This window comes from Neofelis nebulosa, chromosome 8 (assembly GCF_028018385.1).
Source record: "Neofelis nebulosa isolate mNeoNeb1 chromosome 8, mNeoNeb1.pri, whole genome shotgun sequence".
Classification (NCBI taxonomy): domain Eukaryota; kingdom Metazoa; phylum Chordata; class Mammalia; order Carnivora; family Felidae; genus Neofelis; species Neofelis nebulosa.
This window is the reverse complement of record NC_080789.1, coordinates 69,953,292-69,973,526: the sequence shown is the minus strand read 5'-3', so window position 1 is coordinate 69,973,526 and position 20,235 is coordinate 69,953,292. Positions and strand designations below refer to the sequence as shown.

At 42.4% G+C, this 20,235-nt stretch overlaps 1 protein-coding gene across 2 annotated transcripts in view; it reads left to right on the top strand.

Annotated features, from left to right (window-relative positions):
• Positions 1-1,728: 1,728 nt before the first annotated feature.
• ANO6 (anoctamin 6) overlaps positions 1,729-20,235 on the top strand; it is a 196,606-nt gene continuing 178,099 nt past the window's right edge. Inside the window, exon 1 of one of the 2 annotated variants that reach the window (XM_058743042.1) lies at positions 1,729-2,123. In XM_058743042.1, the coding sequence (XP_058599025.1) occupies positions 2,051-2,123 (73 nt within the window). In that variant the 5' untranslated portion in view covers positions 1,729-2,050. The remainder of the gene's footprint in view (positions 2,124-20,235) is intronic. The other variant, XM_058743044.1, reaches the window with a different exon arrangement.

The following is a 20,235-nucleotide window of genomic DNA, read 5'->3' as shown; positions in this document are numbered from 1 at the left end:
ATGACTCATGGGACTTGTTACAAAATCCACCACAAGAGTTTTATAACTACTAATGGAATTTGAGCAGTCTTAGGCCATACAAACCAGACCATTTGGGGAGAGAACTATGGCAGAAAGTTGATGAGACTTTAAAAGCTTACAACTGATGGGGGAAAAAAAGTGATTTTTTTTTTTTTTAACGGATTTAGAATGTCTCTGGAAGTGGTTTATAAAATGGCCAAGAGCCCAGATTCTAGATGCTTGGGTTAGAACCCCAGCTCTGCCACTTACTTCCTATATGTGACTGATTTTGGATTATTCAGTCATCCTGTGTTTGAGTAAACGTGGTAATAGCTCCTAGGGTTGTTATGAGGATTAAATGCATGAATATAAAACATTAAAAAAACTATGGTTGGCACATAAAAAGCACTATGTACACGTTTGTTAAATGGAAATTGTGATAACTGATCATGTCACTAAAATGTGTTGGGAATTTCTACTTTAGTAGGTCCCATAAAGCTTTGGGGAGAGAGTTCACTAAGAGAAAACATTCTGTTTTCCCTCCTTCTCGTTCTTTTTTTCTTCTTTATTCTCCCAGCCCTCCCCCTTCAGATACTGGATATTTTCTTAAAAGTAATTTCCACATGCCTTATGGTGCATATTCATGGCTGTTCTCCACTTATGATTGATCTCAATGCTTTATTTCTTTCATACAGAAACTCAAAAAATAAGTATATGGGAGAATATGATGCACAGTAGACTTAGTGTTATCATAATAATAATTCTGCTACATTAGTGGAAAAAATATAACAAGTTTCTGTGGGAAGTGTTAGACAATGAATGCAACAAGGATCTCAAATATAACTTTTAGCCCTTTTGACAAGTCAAAATGGACCCATCTGAATTCGTCAGCTTCTTTGAAAACAGTTCTGCAGACTCACAATCCCAGAAACCTGCAGTTCAAAGTACCCCCGTGTGTCTTAAAAGTAGAAATCCCTTTGTATTTGTCTTTTTGCTTCCTTTGGTCTCCGGGAATACATTCTTCCACTCTGCCTCAATTTTACTTTAGTACTTTCTTTGTTTCCTCTGGTTATTATAGTCCCCCCCCCCCACCCCCACCCCCCCCACCCCTTAGAGTTTGCACCTAACCATTGTCGAGTTCTTTGTCCTCGTTTGCATTTTTGATACGTTGGACTGAGCTTTCATGGTCCAAACGGGCTGCAGGATGATCCTCTTGCGACCACTCCCTGCGTGTGCTCCCGCGGGCGGGGGTAGGGGGCGCTTTTCTCGCCTCCTACCTCTCTTTATGCGGAAATCTTCCTGCCTTTTGTGAACACGCTTCTTTAGATCCCTCTCTCTCACTCTTTGTCTTTTTTCTTCTGTTGCTTATTTTCTACGAGTTTGCCTCTTTCCTGTATAATCTCCCTCTCCCTTGCCCCCCGTGGAATACACGTTCCCTCACTTTGGAAGCAGAGTAATTGATGCTTGAAGATCCTCCATTGCCTCCACGGATCCTTTAACCCCGTTCTGGCGTGCTCGTCTTCAGGGTTCTTCACCTGAGCCGTAGTGGCGTTTACTGCAGAGGCAGTAACACACGTCAAAGAAAGCAAGCCCCAGTATGTGTCCATATATGACCTTAGAACAGAATTCGGGGAACCCTGTCCACTCCCACCCTCGCGTGCTCTCCCCCCTCCCCCCTTCCCCGAGGTCACTCGCGGGCAGAACGCGAGCGCCGACTACTCCTTTTCGCGTCCCGACTTCCTTCTGAGAGCCCAATAAACCCTGGGGAAGTTTAATCATTCCGCAGCGAGCCCGGGCTCTCTCACTGGGCATGCTCAGTGGCCGGGCCCCGCTCGGCTGGCGAGTGGTTCGTCTGGGGCGCAGGGCTCGGGTCGGCGGCCGCCTCGGCTGGCTTCCAGGAGCGCGGGCTGGGCACTGCGGGCCCTGAGCCGGGAGCCAGAAGCACCCCGCGGTCCTCGCCGGAACGCAGGGCCCCGCCAGAGCCGCGGCGTTCCGGAGCTCGGGGGCCCCCAACTTCGCGCCAAGTTCGGAACCGCCTTCTGGGGGAGCCATGCAAATGATGACCAGGGACATTCTGCTAGAAATGGATCAGGAGGAGGAGGACGACGACGACGGGGATATCGGTGAGCTGGGATTCTCCGGCGTGGGCCGGGGCCGGAAGAAGTTGGGGACTGCGCGCGGGCGGCTAGCGGGGACCAGCGGGCGCCGGGGAGGTGGGAGCCCGCACCGCCGTCCCGGGGCCGCAATGCGGCCGCTTCGCCGCTCGGCTCTCAGCGGGCCGGCGCCCCGTGGAGGCCGGGGAGGCGCGGGGCGCGCACGGGCCCCCGATCGCAGGATCTGGGCGGGCCGCGGACGCAGCGTCTAAGCACTCGTGCTGGATACGGGGAAGTCTGTGGACTCTGAAGCGGCAACTTTTGGGTCATTTCCTTCGCCTGGAACCTGCACTGGGGACCCGGCCCCGGTTCAGAGAGCGGGGGTGTGACCCACCTGCATCCACTTTAAAGTGAAAGCAAGGAGCCACTCTGGGGGGAGGGTGGGGCGCCTCGGTAACTGATTTGTGGCCGCGGGTGGCAACCCGGGATCCTTTTTTCAGCCGCAGAGCCCGCGGGGGAAGTGATTGGAGGAAGAAGCCCTTGTCCGGGGTGGGGCTGGGGGGGGGGGGGTATCTCTGAACATTTCCTGCAAGTCCAGAGGGCCCTGGCGCTTGGCGGGGTGGGGAGTGGTTGGGTGGGGCAAGCCTGGGGTGTATCATTTCTAGTTTGAGTTAAAAATGTTTAGAAGTTGTAGACGGAACGAAGGGAGAGCTGTTTAAGAGTGAAATAACTACAACAACAAACAAAAGGGATTGGAGGAGGTGGGGAAGGGGAAAACAATTGGAGGAGCAGGGAGAACATCACTGTCAGGGAATGATGACATATTGGGTCTCTCCAGAAGACTGGCAATTAAATTACCGTGCTGGTCTGTTCAGCGACTCCGAGTCTGTTTCCTGCACGCCAAATCAGTTTAAAGCGAAACAGTTCCTGCTTAGATCCTGAAGTCCTATTCTTCACTAATAACAACTTTAGAAGTAACTTAATTCTAGGAGCTAGGTGTGGTTTTTCTTTATCATTTTATTTTTTTTTTTCCGGCTGTATTGAGCTACAGTTTACATAGAATATTTTGCAAGTTTAAAGTGTACAACATGTTGAGTTGATACGGTTACATGTTGCAAAATGATTGCCACTATGGCTTTAACCAATACCTCCATCAACTCACAAAGTTACTGTTTCCTTTTTGTGGTGACAACATTTAAGGTCCACTCTCTTAGCAACTTTCAACTACATGATACAGTATTAATTATAACCACTGTGCTGTACCTTTCATCCCCAGGACTTGTCTTATGGCTGGAAGTTTGTGCCTTTTGACCAACATCTCCCCTCCACCATTCAATTTCACCTATAAGTATTTGTCTTTGTGAGACTTATTTCACTTAGCATAATGCCCTCAAATTCCATCCATGTTGTCCCAAATGGCAGGATTTCCTTCTTTCTCATGGTTGAATAATATTCCATTGCCCACATGCGAGGGTGAGGAGGTTGAGGAGGGTGCTGGTGGTGGTTATTATATATATGCACACACACACACACACACACACACACACACACACACAAACACATCTTTATCCATTCGTCTGTAGATGGACAGTTGTTTTCATATCTTGGCTATTATAGGTATTGTTCACTTAAATCAAGAGAACGTGGTAATTTCCTCATTGATGAGGAACACATTGAATAGAGGAGCTTATGCTCCACGATTTAGCATAATTGTTCTCATTTGAGAACAATTTATTAGATGGAGGGAGCAAGTAGTGTTTTTTTATTAGAAAGCTGAAGCTCACAGGTTGATCTGCCTAGTTAGCTTTTCACATAGCTGGTAAAGATCCAAAACCAGGTTTTCTGACTTGCAAGACCTGTGTGGATTAATCCCCTTTCCACCTGGTCACCAGCAGTCAGATAATATATAATGCTACTATTTAACAGACTTTACTGGTAAATCATAGTTACATAAAAATATAAATCATAGGAGCAGACTGTAAAAAGTTACAGTAAACTAGCACAGTCCATTTCATAGGAAAATACTCTTGCCTGTTATGGTGAGGTATCATCACTGTTTATACTGAGTATTGTGAACAAATAGGGTAAAAACCCAAATGGTAACTGAAATAAGAGACTCTGATCTTTGTTCCACTGTGCCATCAACAGATCTCAGTTTGGAAAAAACTACTTTGGTCTAGTCTGTGTTTACCAGATGAGGCATCGTAAAATTTATCTTAAGTGTGTGGCAACAGGTTATTTTTATTTATTTAAGTTTATTTACTTGAGAGAGCGAGCACACGCACATGACCGGGGGAGGGTCAGAGAGAGAGACAGAGAATCCCAAGCAGGCTGCACACTGTCAGCACAGCGCTCAACTCAGGGCTTGATCCCAGGAACCATGAGATCACGACCTAAGCCAAAAATCAAGAGTCCATTGCTGAACCAACTGAGCCAACCAGGTGTGCTGGTTCTTTTTATTTTTTATTTAAAAAAAATTTTTTTTTAACGTTTATTTATTTTTGAGACAGAGAGAGACAGAGCATGAACAGGGGAGGGTCAGAGAGAGAGGGAGACACAGAATCTGAAACAGGCTCCAGGCTCTGAGCAGTCAGCACAGAGCCCGACGCGGGGCTTGAACTCACGGACCGCGAGATCATGACCTGAGCCGAAGTCGGACGCTCAACCGACTGAGCCACCCGGGTGCCCCTTATTTTTTTTAATTACAGATGTAATTTATGCTGGTTCTATCAAGTCAACCAGTAAATATGTTTTAAAAAGTTAAATATCTCGGGTTGCCTGCATCTGACTTCAGCTTAGGTTCATCTCGTGGTTCGTGAGCTCGAGCCCCGCGTCGGGCTCTGTGCTGACAGCTCGGGAGCCTGGAGCTGCTTCAGATTCTGTGTCTCCCTCTCTCTCTCTGCCCCTCCCCTGCTTGTGCTTTGTCTTTCTCTCTCAAAAATAAATAAGAAACATAAAAATTTTTAAAAAAATACTTAGAAAGTTAAGTATCTCTATCCCTCCATCACCCCTCCCTCTGTGGGCTGCTGATATTATTACTTTACTGTGTGTAGGGGTCACTTCAACATTATTTTATGTTAGGCAACAGATATCATTTAAGTAGGTCTCCACAATTTTTGTTTGTTATACAAACTCAATGTGGATTGCAGCGATTTTATATCAAGTGGAAATGTTTACCATGTCAATAGAAAGTTTATGACATTGTAAAATAGGTAAGTCTTTTTTTTAAAGGTTAGAAGTAGGCTGATGGTATATAGCCTTTTACAAAATAATTGTAATTTTCAACTTAGGGGAGGTCGTGGTGAAATGATTATAATTTTAACTTGTGCCCCTAGTTTCATATGCAGAACTATGGTTAAGCTGTTGACATCTTTCTCCTAGTACTTGATTGTCATTACTGATAGTTGTATAATTTAAAATCCACTCAGGTACTGAAGATTTCTACGTAATTCCTCTATCAATATTAACTTTATAATTCAGAACAATAGAGTTATTTTTGACATAGTTCCTGAGTAAAACATTTATCATCGGCTAATTTACAAAGGATGAAAAGAGAATCTTTTTAAACTAGATGTGGTCCCTGGTTATATCATATGAATGTTTTACATACATATATGGAAGTGTTCCTGTAGTGGACTGGGACTTAGGGCTCCCTGCCCCCACCAGTGGGTTTCTGCTTACCTTTACCTTTAAAGCACTATTCAGTGCTTTAAGTGTAAGGATTACCTCCTTGTTTGACATGAACCTGTCTAAAGAGTCAAAGATGGTGAATGTTACTATGAGCGTCTTTTCCATATTTGCTTAACTCATTGCCACCAGAAATTGGTCCCAGAGGTTTGTGAATGAGGCAGCCTGTTGGTATAAGATCATTTTTTCAAAAGACCACTTATTTTCTAAATCAGCTCCAGCAACCGAATGCAGTTGTGATCCCTGGTCACTGGTGGCAGGAAATATGTGACTTTTAGCCCTTATTTCACTCATGCCGGTGGAGATCACATGGCAAGGCAGGTTTTGTGCACTTGGTGTGCAGAAGAGCATTCCTGGCTGCCTTTCTCCCTCCTCCCGGCCTTTTATCAGTGAGTAGAATGCAACATTTCTTCCTGTTCATGTAGAAAGTGACAGAAAACTCTTTTACAGCCAAAATGTAGATATTTTGTGTGTTTTATTTTGCGTATGTGTGCGGTTGTTTTGTTTTTGTTTTGTTTTGGCCTTTCTATGGTTCAGACTTCGCTTAGAGAGAAAAAGTGTTCTCAGGAATAAGTCATGTAGTTCAGGCAAAAAGATTTTGTTTAGATGCTTGGCTGGTTGCTTTGGGATCCCAGTCTGTTTATGATAGAGTTTAACTCTCTGATCCCCACAGCTGATGGTCATGTCATTGATTTGGGGGAGTTGTAAGAAGAAGCCCATCACCTCTGAGTGATTATGGTCCAGCTGTATCTCTCAAGTGTCCTTATTGGCTCCCTTCTCGCTTTTGCATTTTTACAGAGACGACTTCATGATTTCTATCCCTTCACTATAAAGTTTGTTTAATCACCTACAAATGTGGTCCTAGCCTCAGTTTTGCTTAATCAGTATTAACTGAGAAAACTTTCTGTGCCAGGTCCAGGATTAGGTGCTGGGCTGGGTGTTGGAAAACTAAAAATAAGTGTTGCACCCCTTGTCCGTGGAGAAGTAGGTTCGATGGAACCAGCCATTTGCAGTAAGTGCTATTACTGAGGTATGTACACAGCTGTGGGAGGATAATGGGAGACATTTTCACAGAAGACATTGCTGGGCTGGGTACTGAAGGACCAGGTGGTTGCAGTGGCATAGCAGAAGAAGAGTCTGGATTTCCCCGTAGTTCCCTGTGGTGGAAGGCAGCCGCTACAAGGCTAGGGAGGCAGGCAGGGGCCACACCATGAAGAAGCCTCTGTATGTTTTAAGGATTTAGGATTTGGAGCTACTGAAAGATTTTAAGGAAAGGAGTGATGGGATCAAATTTGCCTTAGGAAAAGATCTCCCTGGCAGCATGTTGGAAAATGGGATTGGAGAGGGGACATTGTAGAAGTAAGTCTTTCTAGCAGTCGGGTTTGGAAATGCCTGTAGTGGCCATGGGAATAGAGGGGAGTGGTCTGAGAGTTTAGGAAAGAGGTGACATCTCGGAGGCATCAGACCCATGGCTTCCAGAAACAGCGTGACTCTTAGACTTCAGCTGAGTGATTAGGTAGAAAGTGGTGGCAGGTGTGCAGGGGGGGAAACTTCTATTGTTCCAGCAAGTCTTAATACTTTTCCCCTCTGCTTTGGCTCAGACCAATTCCTTTCTTTGGTAATACCAGACTTACCTCCTCTGTTTTTCAGGAGGAGCCTGTCACAAAACCCAGAAAACTGTTATTGATCTTCATTGTCCAAAGTGCCCACTAATGAATTGTCACACCCCTTCTTTTTCTGTGCTACACAATCAGCACTCACTTTGTATTTTGTCTTTGTTGTTCATTGTCTTTATCTGCACAACTAGAGTGTAAATTTCTTGCATTAGAACTAGGTCATCTGAGCCTTCTAGAGATCATGCAAAATACCCCAAACATTGTAGACATTCGTTGCTATAATTAAAAAACAATTTCTCTTCCTCACCTGCCTCTAACATATCATAAGCTCCCTGAAGGCAGGTGTCTTGTGTGTTTTGTGTTTCAGGCTATGTCCCTCATGCCTAGAATGGGGCTTGCTATTTGAGTAGAAGCCAAGCCAAGCATTACTGAAAGAATCAAGTGAATTGCTCTTTTTAAATAATTTGATTAACATTCTGCTGAGTGGTTTTATGGCCCTAGTAGAATTCCCTTCCATGGCACTTTGAGATTCCCTACTATCTGTTATAACAATGTTGATTGTACCTACTCTGCCAGGTTCCTTGGTCCTTGACCCACCAGTACCTCACTATCTCAGAAGGAGGCAGAGACATGAATAGATAATTGCAGTAAGTCTGTGATTAACGCTGTAATCAAGATGTGTACCCGGGTAGTGGTGGTACCAAGGAGATTCTTGCTGCAGGGACTCCAGATACCAGCCCTGGGAGGGGATGAGAAAGAGATAAGGGGCTGGGGCTAGGACAGTGTGGCTCCAGCATTCTTAAATGTGATTTCTTAGAAAGTAAGCTTTGGTGCTACCTTTGCCTTGTTTGCTCTGGCAAGGGGATCATAGATATATATTCTCTACCAGGAGAATGATAGTTAACAAACAAAACAAAGTAAACTATCCTTACACTTTTTTCTTTGAGTATAGTTTTGTCCTTTTTTTTTGTTTTATAAACCTGTTACTTTCAGTTTCAAGTCCTTAGTCACAATTTATCTTATGTGTTCTAACTTTCAAGTCCAAGAATTGCTTTCCAAAAGGTTTCTCGTCTCCTTTTATAATTCCCATTGTTCTTTAAACCTGACACAAACACAGCTCTGAAAAAGTTCCACATGACATTCCTTTCTTTTTTATCCAGTAGTTTCAATAGTCACTTATGTTGATTGCCGTGTGTGTGTTTTCCTTTTGGAAACCAGTAAATGTAGACCAAAAGCTCCTGTGAAGGTTTCTGTCAGATACTATTTAAACTCTGACATTCTTGAAGGGAGATTATGATACATTATTAAGAATCTCACAATCTAGCTTGAAGTTAAAAGTTGGTCTTAAACTTTCAAAGGGTGTTTGTAGCAGTTTAGATTAAAATGATTACATTTTAATAAAAGTTTCTACTCCAGCTAATAATTGAGGTTTTCTTCTGTTATCGGTGCTTATCAGTTTTGTGTTTTGTATTCTAGCTGATTCAATCATACATCTGAAGGTAAAGCTTATATAGTCTTAGAGGGAGAAGTGCTGTCTTTGTACTTCACAGCCTGCATATCATAATGCTTTTCACATAGTAGATACTCAACAAACACTTGCTAAGGGACTGGTTTTAAGGTTTTAATGGAAGCTTTGTATGCTGTAGATTAAAGTTTGATCTGCTTTTTTTTTTCTTTAGCATTTATTCATCTTTGAGAGAGAAAGAGCGCAGGGGAGGGGCAGAGAGAGGGAGACAGAGGATCCAAAGCAGGCTCCATGCTGTGAGCGCAGATCCTGACGGTGGGCTCCAACTCATGAACCCTGGTTCATGACCTGAGCAGAGCTCTTATGTGAGCCACTCAGCCCTTTGAACCACCTGGGCGCCACAGCTTGATCCGCTTTTCATACACTGATCCGCTTTGTGATACAGGCCTGAGTCTGTGGAAAAATCACCAGTTTTAGAACAGAAAAACATCATTTCCAATTACTTTCAACCAAGGAAATGTACTTCTTGACTGGTAACTCATGTAAAGACAGAGACTGTGAAAATTTCATGCAATCAAGTGATTGTCTCAAGTTGTTATCATTATTACTGCTCTTCCTTTAGTTTTGCCTTTATAATGCTGCAGCTAAAATTAATTAGACTCCATCCCAAGAAGTAGCCTATTGAAGAAATACTGGATGCAAATGTCGACAATAGCATATTGTGGATGTGTACCAAAGAGCAATTCAAATACTCCTCAGCCAAAATATCAGATGGAACGTTTGCATAGGAGACTAGTCCAAGGGTTGATAGGCAACTTTCTCTGTCATGGTCTTTACTACTGCTCTGGCTACGGGTCCCAATGCTGACTGGGAGAGCTAGCTGCAGGCAGTTATTCAGTAGGTAAAAATCCGAATGAAAGAAAATATATTCTTTGGTGAAACCCAGATGTTGTTTTATATTTAATGCTTTTAATCTAGGACATTGAAACTCTACTGTTTCCCACATTATTTAAAAATACAAATACTTGAAATTGGAAGGAAAAGGATACGGATCTTTAAAATTATCTTTTTTATTTTAATTTTAACATTGGCAGAACTTTAGCCATTGGTCAGGCGTGCAAATAGATATTCTTTTGCAAAGTGCAATTATGCAAATTATAGGCCTGTTTATAAAGCTTGTTTTATATAAACTGAGATTGTATTTGTATAATTGAATTTATTACGATTTCTCCAGACATTCTATCTAGATATTTGAAAAATAATCTTTGGCTTGGCACAGACAAAATGATGGCTAAATTTTTCTTGTGGCATTATATAGACACAACCTTAAGTATGTTTTTTTCCTCTGATTTGTGCTTAGATTTTAAGAAAACTAAATTCTAAACAAGAATTATACACCCTTCTGACATATAAAACTCAGACATTTAACATTATTTTACAAGTTTATTTATATATAATAGGTATATTATACAACAATTTTTTTAATTTGTATCATTTTATTTCTTCCTACTGTTATTACATAAACAAGTCTTAGATGCTTAATTTGTGTAAAAGGTCCTCTTTTAAGAAAAGAATTTTTTTTAATGTTTACTTATCTTTGAGAGAGGGAGAGATAGAGTGTGAGTGGGGGGAGGGGCAGAGAGAGAGAGGGAGATACAGAATCTGAAGCAGACTCCAGGCTCTGAGCTGGCAGCACAGAGCCTGATGCGGGGCTTGAACTCAGGAACTGTAAGATCATGACCCGAGCCAAAGTCGGAGGCTTAACTGACCAAGCCACCCAGTCCCCCCGATCCTCTTAGTAATAAAAGAAAAATCAACAAACAAGACCGACTATTGTTTCTCAGTGATACAAATAATGAAGAAATAGCATAAATTGACTGATGGTAGATGCTACCTAGGAAAAGTAGGAGATTTTAAAGAGAAAGGGTGGAAAGTGAATCCCTGAAGAGGAGGGCGGGGGGAGGAAGAGTTTGTGAAAGCAGTGTTGATGCAGAGTTGGGAGACCAGGAGAAGAGAAATGGGGAGCGGGAAAGGAAGGGCTGGCAGTCAGAAGACCTGAATTTGTGGTTGGCTTTGCCAACCTGAGGCAAGTTTCTTGGCTTTTCCGAGCCTGTTTCTTCAGCCCCATGGGGTTGCTAGGAGGATGGAAGGTACATGTACAGTGCTAGGTATTTCCAGTCACACTCCATGAGTGGCACTTACAGTGTCACCATCATAATGAATTCATGTATTTAAAAGCAGTCATGGAAATGGCTGTTTTAATTTTTTAAAAAAGATAATCTTATTTTATTTTAATTCCAGTGTAAGAAATGGCTACCGTTAACCTCAGAGATCTCTAAGTCCTTTCCTCATAAACATTGCTGTCTGTTCTGTGTTGCTTGTGTCACATTATGCGTGCAGAAAATGCCCACTAAGTGTCAGGTTAAGGATGATCATGACAGTGGCTGTGCTGCAGGCACATGTGTTTAAAGATAAAGGAGTTGAAGAATAGCATGTGGGTTCTGCAAAGAGATAGTTATTGTGTGTGTTTTTTCCTCTCACAGATCTTCAGACAGATGGACAGTGTCCTCCAAATTCTCTCAGGGAATCTTAGCAAAAAATCCTAAGGGCTGACACTTAGTAGGCTCCCAGTAAATGCTTCATAAATTTAGGAATTGTTTTTCCATCGGGAGTACCTGTGGCTTATCCCATTCTCTAATTGCTGTCAGGCAGTTCTAGCCCACATATGTGTGCTCCTGTGTGTCACCAGATAATTGTATGTGCTGTAAGTGAGGAAGGAGACATTTAAGTAAGAAGTAAATAGCTTGTATTACCAATTGAATATTGTAGAACAGAGGAGAGGAAGATCAATGATGAGATTCTCAGTGGTCAGGGTTCTCCATGACTCTGGTACTACTACTGAGATGTGGAAACATGGAAGATCATTCAGAGATGTTCTCCATTCAGTGAAGGGAGGGCAGTCATGTGGCACATGGTGGGCATGGTTGTTGACTTTATATTAAAAGCCCATTTGACATGGGCACCTGGGTGGCTCAGTAGATTGAGCATCTGACTCTTGATTTTGGCTATGGTCATGATGTCACAGTTTGTGGGATTGAGCCTCATGTTGGGCTCTGCACTGACAGTGTGGAGCCTGCTTGGGATTCTCTCTGCCTCTCCCCTGCGCATTTTCTTTCTCCCCTCCATCTCAATCTCAAACTAAATATTTAAAAAAAATTTTTTGACTCTACATCCTTCCCATTGCCCTCACCCCAGTTCTTGACCATTGTATATGCAGGCAGTCAGTATTGGACCCTCATTTTCTAAATATCTTTAGAATTGGAAATGACCTGTGTCCTGAGCGAGGACCTTCTCAGCCACCTTGTTATTCTAGCACACCCAAACCCCACTCTCTGATGGTTTTGGGGATGCCTTGGGAAGCTACATCCATGTGGGTCTGAAGGGGAAGGGGAGAGACCTGGCCCTTTGTTTCCCTGTCTGAGGGGTCCACCCTGTCCCCCCAAAGCCCTGGATAAGTCTAGGTATTAGGGATCAGGTGAAAGTGCTCTTTTCTTTTTTTATTAAATTTTTTTTAATGTTTATTTTTGAGGAGGGGGGAGGGGCAGAGAGAGAGGGAAACACAGCATCCCAAGCAGGCTCCAGGCTCTGAACTGTCAGCACAGAGCCCGACATGGGGCTCAAATTCACACACTGTGAGATCATGACCTGAGCCTAAGTCAGAAGCTTAACTGATTGAGCCATCCAGGTGCCCCCAAAGTGCTCTTTTCATGCCTTTGGATTTACAGGTGAAAACCTGAATTTGATGAGAGGTAATTATACTGGCGCTTAGAAGAAAAGGATGACTCTTTCCTATGTTGAAAGATTGCTTCTGCCATCTATCTGTTATAGATTGCCTTACTTTGGTTGAGGGTGTGGACTGGCATCTCATACCGTGGCTGTCTATGGTGAGGAAGAAATGGGCCTCTCTGCTGGCCTGTGCTCCTTTTTGTTTATCTTCCATTGGCTCCTCTTCCTGCTCCTCATTTGACCATCCTTCTCCTTAGAGTCCTGTGTTCGACCTCTGGCCCAGTGTTCCCATAGGACAGATGGGCTTGCGCAGAGATAAAGACCCCTACCGTTTACACTTCAGTTTTACACAGAGGTGATTCAGAATCTAGCCCAGTCATTCACTAGCTGTGTGACCTTGAGTGATTAACATAATGTTCCCCTCTGCACAGTGGAGCTACTGTTAGAACTGACTTCTAGGGTGACTGTGTCAATAATGACACAATTAAAAAAAATCTTACTTTGTAGGTTTGTGATACTTGACACACTGAAAGCCTCCATAATTAGATGCTAATGATGCCAATATTGTGGATAGCTGTTTTTACTCGTATCTCAACCCAGGTTTACCTCTCTTGTTTTCCACTAGAGGTTTTAACCTTTCTCCCAAGGCTGTACCTTCCATTTATATAGCTCATTGTATTTGTCTTTTTTTTTTTTTAATGTTTATTTACTTATTTATTTTGAGAGAGAGAGAGAGCAAGTGGGTGAGGGGCAGAGAGAGGGAGACAGAGAATCCTAAGCAGACATCACGCTATTAGCTCAGAGCCTGATGCGCGGCTTGAACTCACAAACTGCGAGATCATGCCCTGAGCTGAAACCAAGAGTTGGATGCTTAATTGACGGAGCCACCAGGTGCCCCTGTTTTTGTCTTTTTCATTAAACTGTGAGCATGTTGAGAACTGTCCCCTCATTGAGCAGCACAGCGTTGGGCACATGCCAGGAGATCAGTAAATTCTTAATGACTAAATGGATGAAAGATATTTATTTTTGATAATAAAAATGTATTGTTGAGGGTTTTTTTAAGTTTATTTTGAGAGAGAGAGAGCGTGAGCAGGGGAGAGGCAGAGAGATGGGGAGAGAAGAGAGAGAGCAAGCTAGCGAATCCCAAGCAGGCTCCACACTGTCCACACATAGCCTGACTTGCGGCTTGAGCTCACAAACCATGAGATTATGACCTGAACTGAAATCAAGAGTCGGATGCTTAACTGACTGAACTACCCAGGCACCCCGAAACATACTGATTATTGAAGGACTGTGCTAGATTGGAAACGTAGGCCTTTGTATATAGACTGATCCTTGGGCAGGTCTTTATAACTTTGGAGCCTTGGTTTCCAGATCAGAAAAATGTCATAGAGATAATAGAGAAGGGGGAATGATACTTATATTATAGAATTGTTAGAAGGTTTAGTATATTAAACATATTAATATACTGTATATGAAAGGACAAGGGACAGTTCCTGGCACATAGTAGACCAACAATTAATAGAGTCATTAAAAAACAACCAAAAATGGGGAAATACAGTATAAATGACTGGCATAACTTTAGTTAGATTTTCCAGTAGATAAGTGTCACAGTATAAGTGTATCATCCCTTGGAATGTATATAATTTTAGTAAGAAATGTAAAAGAATATACTATAAAGGTTCATAATAGAAATTTAAATGCTACTTTGATAGTCTTTACACTAGAGAAAATGTGAAAGAAATAACATTTCTTAATCTAGCAAACTTAAGATTTTAAAAATATCTTGTATTACAGTCTAAAGAGTGGTGTTCTTGATATTGAGCATGTGAAATTTTGATAAAATAAACCTTTAATATGTAGTTTTAAAATATGTAATATCACTTGAATGGTCAGTTATTTTAAATGGAGAAATTCTAAAATGTCTAATTTGCCCACGGGGCTAAAATTTCTCTTCATTAAGTATTATTAGAAAATTTGAAGTCAATAAAAGCTGTTAAGATATAAATGGTACAGAGCCAAATGATACAACTGAAGACAAGAGCACACAAAGAAATCATTAACTTTATGGTTTGAATTGTTTTGAATTTAGTGATATAAAATAAAATAATCCCTACCTAATTTGCAAAATAGGTATATGAAATAACATTTTTCTTTTTGTGTTTTTGAGGTTTGGGAATGATTCAGACTATATCCAGTTGTCAGAACTTAACCCCGTCAGACCCCTTCCAGCAGCATCAGCCCTAAAAAAGTTAGATACGCCATTTCATCTGGGTAGACCGAAGCAAGATGAAAGGAGGAAGCCTGTTTTTTTTTGTTTTTTTGGTTTTTTTTGAGAGAGCATGAGTGTGTGAGCAGGGGGAAAAGCAAAGCGGGGGGAGGAGGGAGGGAGAGAACCTCAAGCCGGATCCACACTCCGTGCAGAGCCTGATGTGGGGCTCCATCCCACACCTTGAGATCATGACTTGAACTGAAATTGCGAGTCAGATGCTCAACCAACTGAGCCACCCAGGCACCCCAGGAAGGCTGTTTTTGTCCCCAACCAGAGTTAAAATTGCTTTATAGTTAAGTGTTGATAGAATTGACTTTCCAATTAAAGTTAAAATTTCATCTTTTGGTTACTGCACTTAGAATTGCAGTTCTTATTGCCCATGGATTTCAACCTGTATTCCATCCAGAAGATTGCCAGACTGTCCCATATTTCCTTCGTCTGTTTAAATTTAAATAGTATATAGTACCTGTGGGGTGCATACTTCTATAATGAGCACATTGCAGCTTACAAATCACAGAGGAGATGTGAACATTTCTAACAGGCCTTGTCATCTACTCTAAGGGCAAGCAACACAGCAAATGCCTTTTGAGCAATGGGGTAATCATGGTTTTCCTGAGAGTTACAGTTGCCTAAACTGTGGATAGTGGCTTGTTTCATACTCCAGGATACTTATTTTGAAGAGTTCAATCACAATCTTGGCTAAGTTATTTGGCACACATACAAAAATCCCTTTGAAGGCTGATTGCAGAATTTGCTACTAGTGGTCTTCATAAATCAGGACTATTGCTCTTTTAAAAAGTCATGTGTGTAGAGATTTCATTTAACTCAGAGTACTAGATTGATCTCTTCTCGCAATCTTTATTAATTCAGAAAATATTTACTGAAGACCTCTTGTGGGTCATGTACTATTTAAAGTCGGAGGGTACAGAACTAGATAGAATTCCATCTTTAATGAAGCTTGTTTTGTAGTAAGTGATAAAATAAAACCCCAAAATGCATGCAGAAATCCATTCATTTACCTAATGTCTATTCAGCACCGTCTACATGCCAGGCATTGTGCTCTGTGCTAGGAATTCAGCAGTACACAAGCCAGAAATGGCCTCTGCCCTCAATGAGTAGGCTGACTGGCAGGGAAGACAAACATGCCAACAGATTACCAGCAAATTATATTTAAAGATTGTGAAAAGAGACTCAAGCAGGATGGCACAGCTGAGAACAGGACTTGGGTGTTTCCAAAGCCAGTTGCCGTCACTGGGGGATGACATGTGCAGCTGTTATTCTCATAACTCTAAAAATAACATGGCCTTAGACTGGAATCCTCAGAAAGTAGGTCTATGAGAAGGCTCAAGATGTACATTAGATGAATGTGTAAAACACCACAAATGTTTTCAGGCTCACAACTCCACTTGTGCTGTGCCGGGGCAGTCCTCCCTGAGGAAGCTTTGTTCATTACTGATTTCTACAGCTGTTAGTGCACTTGCAAAAGCGAGTGAGTAGCTTTGTTGCTGTTTGGTCTTGTGCTCCTTTATTCTTGGTACATTGGCCAAACTATTAGCACTGGGTTGGAAAGCCACAAAATCTAGTAGGTCACTCCCAGTTCCTTTAATTCTTCCTTTATAGCTCAATTTAGCACGCTATTCTCCCTTTCTTAAGTTAAAGAAGGGGCTGAGAGGTTGGGCTGCAGCCATTCTGTGCAGTTTCCCTGTGTTGACAGAGGTGGAGGAGGAACAAGAAGGAGCAGGTACATCTACCACCGCCCCCCCCTCCCCGCTGTGCTCCACCTTTTCCTCTCCTGACTGGAATGGGTCAGGGAGCTAGCAAAGAACACCTTCCTTGGATTTTCAGCCAGGAACTGGTTCTCCAGCCATCCTGCCCTGCTTTGCTAAGGGATGTGACTCATTCAAAGTGACTGACTTTGGCTGGGAGTTCTAACCAGGCCCCTGAGACATGAATCAGAATTTCTGTGAGGGTGGGGAAGCCCCACAGGGACCCTGGTGTGCTCCCTCAGGGATTTTCCTCTTGAGAAATCCTAATATCAGAGAATCACCCTCTACAAGTCCTTCTCTGTAAATAGCCAGAGTACCCTGGTAATGGAGTAAGTAATAGGGAATATGCAAATGAAAACTTGTTTTGTTTTCAGTTGCTAGGGCAGAAAGAAATGGATGTGAATGCTGTTTTCACTTACTATTTAAAAATCCTGTTTCTTCTATGTGTTAGGATCTTTCATACATGACTGAAGTCCAGCAGGCACCGTGATTGCATTATTAAACTGTTTTAGCCATTGCCTCTCATTCCTTCCAAATTGGGAATATTTTCTTTATAAATGCCATGGAGATCAAGTAGAAGAGATACTACCATTAACCCTTTGCCATGCTTTTACCTGAGGCCTCCATTCTTACTAATGTTTGTTTAGTCCTGTGATGTTTTTTTTTAACATTTAAAAGGCCTATTTTACAGACAGGAAAATGCATAATTAACTGTCCAGCTTGCTAACTTTTGACATACTTTTTATAAGCACCACCCACAACAAGATAGAGGACACTTCCTTTGCTCTTTCAAGTCCTGCCTTCCTCCCCCAGTCCAGGTGAACACGGAATGACTTCTACAATAAATTGGTTTGCCTGTTCTTGACATGCATGTAATGCAACCTATAGAATGTGTACCTGACTTCTATTATTTTTGGAGATTCATCCATGTTGTGGGTATCAGTCATACTCCAATATATTTTACATATAAGAATATCTGGAAAAACATTTTGGATTAAATTGTGAAGCAGTACATCTCTCATAGGTAACAACCTAATGATTCTTAACCTTTTAATTCTGTCTTTAATGTCAAATATTTTTTGGTCTTAGTTATTTTTATAATTCTTTTAGCAGTTCACACAGTGCCTTGCCCGTGATAGAAAATGAGCAAATGTTTTCTTAAGTTGGAAAGGAATGTGTGAGGAAAAGTAACTCATATCTTATTTTATAGAAATTTAGATTTTAATTGCTGTGTTGTGATTGTGCAACAAGAATGCACATTCATTCTGAGCATTAGCCCACTGACGATTTTACTGATGAGTGTCATACCATTCCAAAGTGGACTCTTTGTGGATGCTTTCCTTCCATGCAAGGAGTTCAGGTGTAGTCATTTGTTGTTCTCAAAGGTTAGCTCTTATTGATGTTTTTGACTGGTAAAAATATTCCAAACAGGTATTATTAGCCTCAGTTGGTAACTGAAAAGCTCTGAGAATAGAAAAGTAACGGTGACCTATCCAAAATGAGGGAGTGGTTCAATGTTGGTACAAGATATTAGATTCCAAATATTTGTTTGCGCACATGTGCTCCAAGTTCCCAGAGAAGTTATTGACGCTGACGTTGTTTCCCTTAAGGATGACTCATGATTTCTTGGGCCTGGTTTCCACTGTTAGTCATCTTCACGGCTTGGGTTAAAGCAGGCTTTCTGCCTGGATTCCAGCCTTCACAGACCCCACTCCCCACCCCCTTGATTTCCACCTCCTGGCTCAGCCAAACAGCAGTCTCTGCAACCAGTTCTGACTCTAGGCAAGAAGGATCTTAAACTTCAGCATTTAGTAGCAGCCCAGCACTAACCTTGTGTTTGTTTTTCCATTTTGATCATTTGGCCTGTCTTTTTTTCTCAGTTGCCCAAACTCCTATCTCAGAAACATGCTTAGGATCCCAGTCTCTTTATTCTTCAGGTCCTGTCTTATTTAGCAGTGTCATCTAATTGCCTTCATTCCCTGGATGTGAAGGCCTCCTCACTCCCTGGGGGGTGCTACCTGCCCGTGCTTGTACAGACCCTGGTAATGGCCTGCCTGTCCCCCCAGGTGTTTTGTATTTGTTTATTATTTTTGAGAAAGAGAGAGCCTGAGTGGTGGGGGTGGGGAGGGTGGTGGGGTGTGGGAGAGGAGAGGCAGAGAGGGGGTGCGGCCAGAGGATCCAAAGCAGGCTCTGTGCTGACAGTAGACTGCCTGATGTGGGGCTAGAACTCACAAACCATAAGATCATGACCTGAGATGAAGTCAGACCCTTAACTGACTGAGCCACCCAGGCGTCCCTGTATCTCCAGATTTAATGACTCAAGCTCTACTTCTGTTTTCTTCTTTAGCTGCTATACTTAGTGGTACCTTAAATCTTAGGCCCTAAATTGTGAACGAAGTGCTCTGTTTATTTTCATGCCACTAACTTAGTTATGCTGCCATGGCTGCTGAAAGCGGGGCTGTAAGAGTGGGATACAGTTTCCTACAGTAAGAGATAGGAGATTTCACTTCAACCTGACACATAAGAAAGATCAAGTGTTTACTGGAATGTGAGAGAACCGCCTCCGGGGCATAGTAGAAATCTGTGCCTCCAAGTAAACAATTCTATTCAAAAGCAGTTCCCCAAGGTTGGGGAGTGACCTAGTTGAGCAGCAGGGTATCTGAGCAAAGCTAGCTCTCCGCTAGGAGGGCTGTAAGCCAGCCCTCCCTGTTATTCAGCATGGGAAATAGATATTTTCTCAATCTTGTACAGACACAACTTAAAAAAAAAAAAAAAAGGCCCCTATTCAGAATTTCCAATATTTGAAAATGTGCAGGGAATCACACAAGGAGAACCACCAGTCTTGCCTTTTTCCTTCTCTCCCTGATGCTGGTGTTGTTCCTGAACTAGTCTGCCTGTCTCTACATTTCTCGGTTACCACATCCTCTCTCAGGTGGCCTTCCTCCTGGCTCCTGCCCTGGGTTTATTCCCAGGCCCTTGGTCTGCCCTTGAGGCAGGCTTCATTCCTCCCAGGCAGGCTCCAAACTGTAGATCTTAACTAAAGTTCTCATTTTACCTGGCCAGCCCATCTTCGGAAATGGAAGACTGTATATGAAGGGAAGAGAGATCTTGTAATCCTTCAGAGAGGGAAATTAGTTCTAAGTGATTGCACAGGCAGAACAGCCCTAACCTTGTTGTGATAGAACCTAGATATCTGGTTTAAATTTTAAGGGGAAAAAAGTGGTAAATGCTCTGCTTAGGTGAACTGTAGGCTTGTTGTGCGACTAGAGCGAGCATATGCCACTATCATTTGTTTTACTAAGCTTTATGAACTCTTCAGAATGGATTCAGAAAAGTTCCCTTCTGAAAATTTTACTTTATAAAATAAGTAAGGTTACAGTGTTTCACATGTCTTTCAGTAAAGTTGATTACAGGGGCACCTGGGTGGCTTAGTCAGTTAAGCATCCAATTTCGGTTCAGGTCATGATCTTGAAGTCTGTGAGTTGGAGCCCTGTGTCAGGCTCTGTGCTGACAGCTCAGAGCATGGATCCTACTTCAGATATGTTTCCCT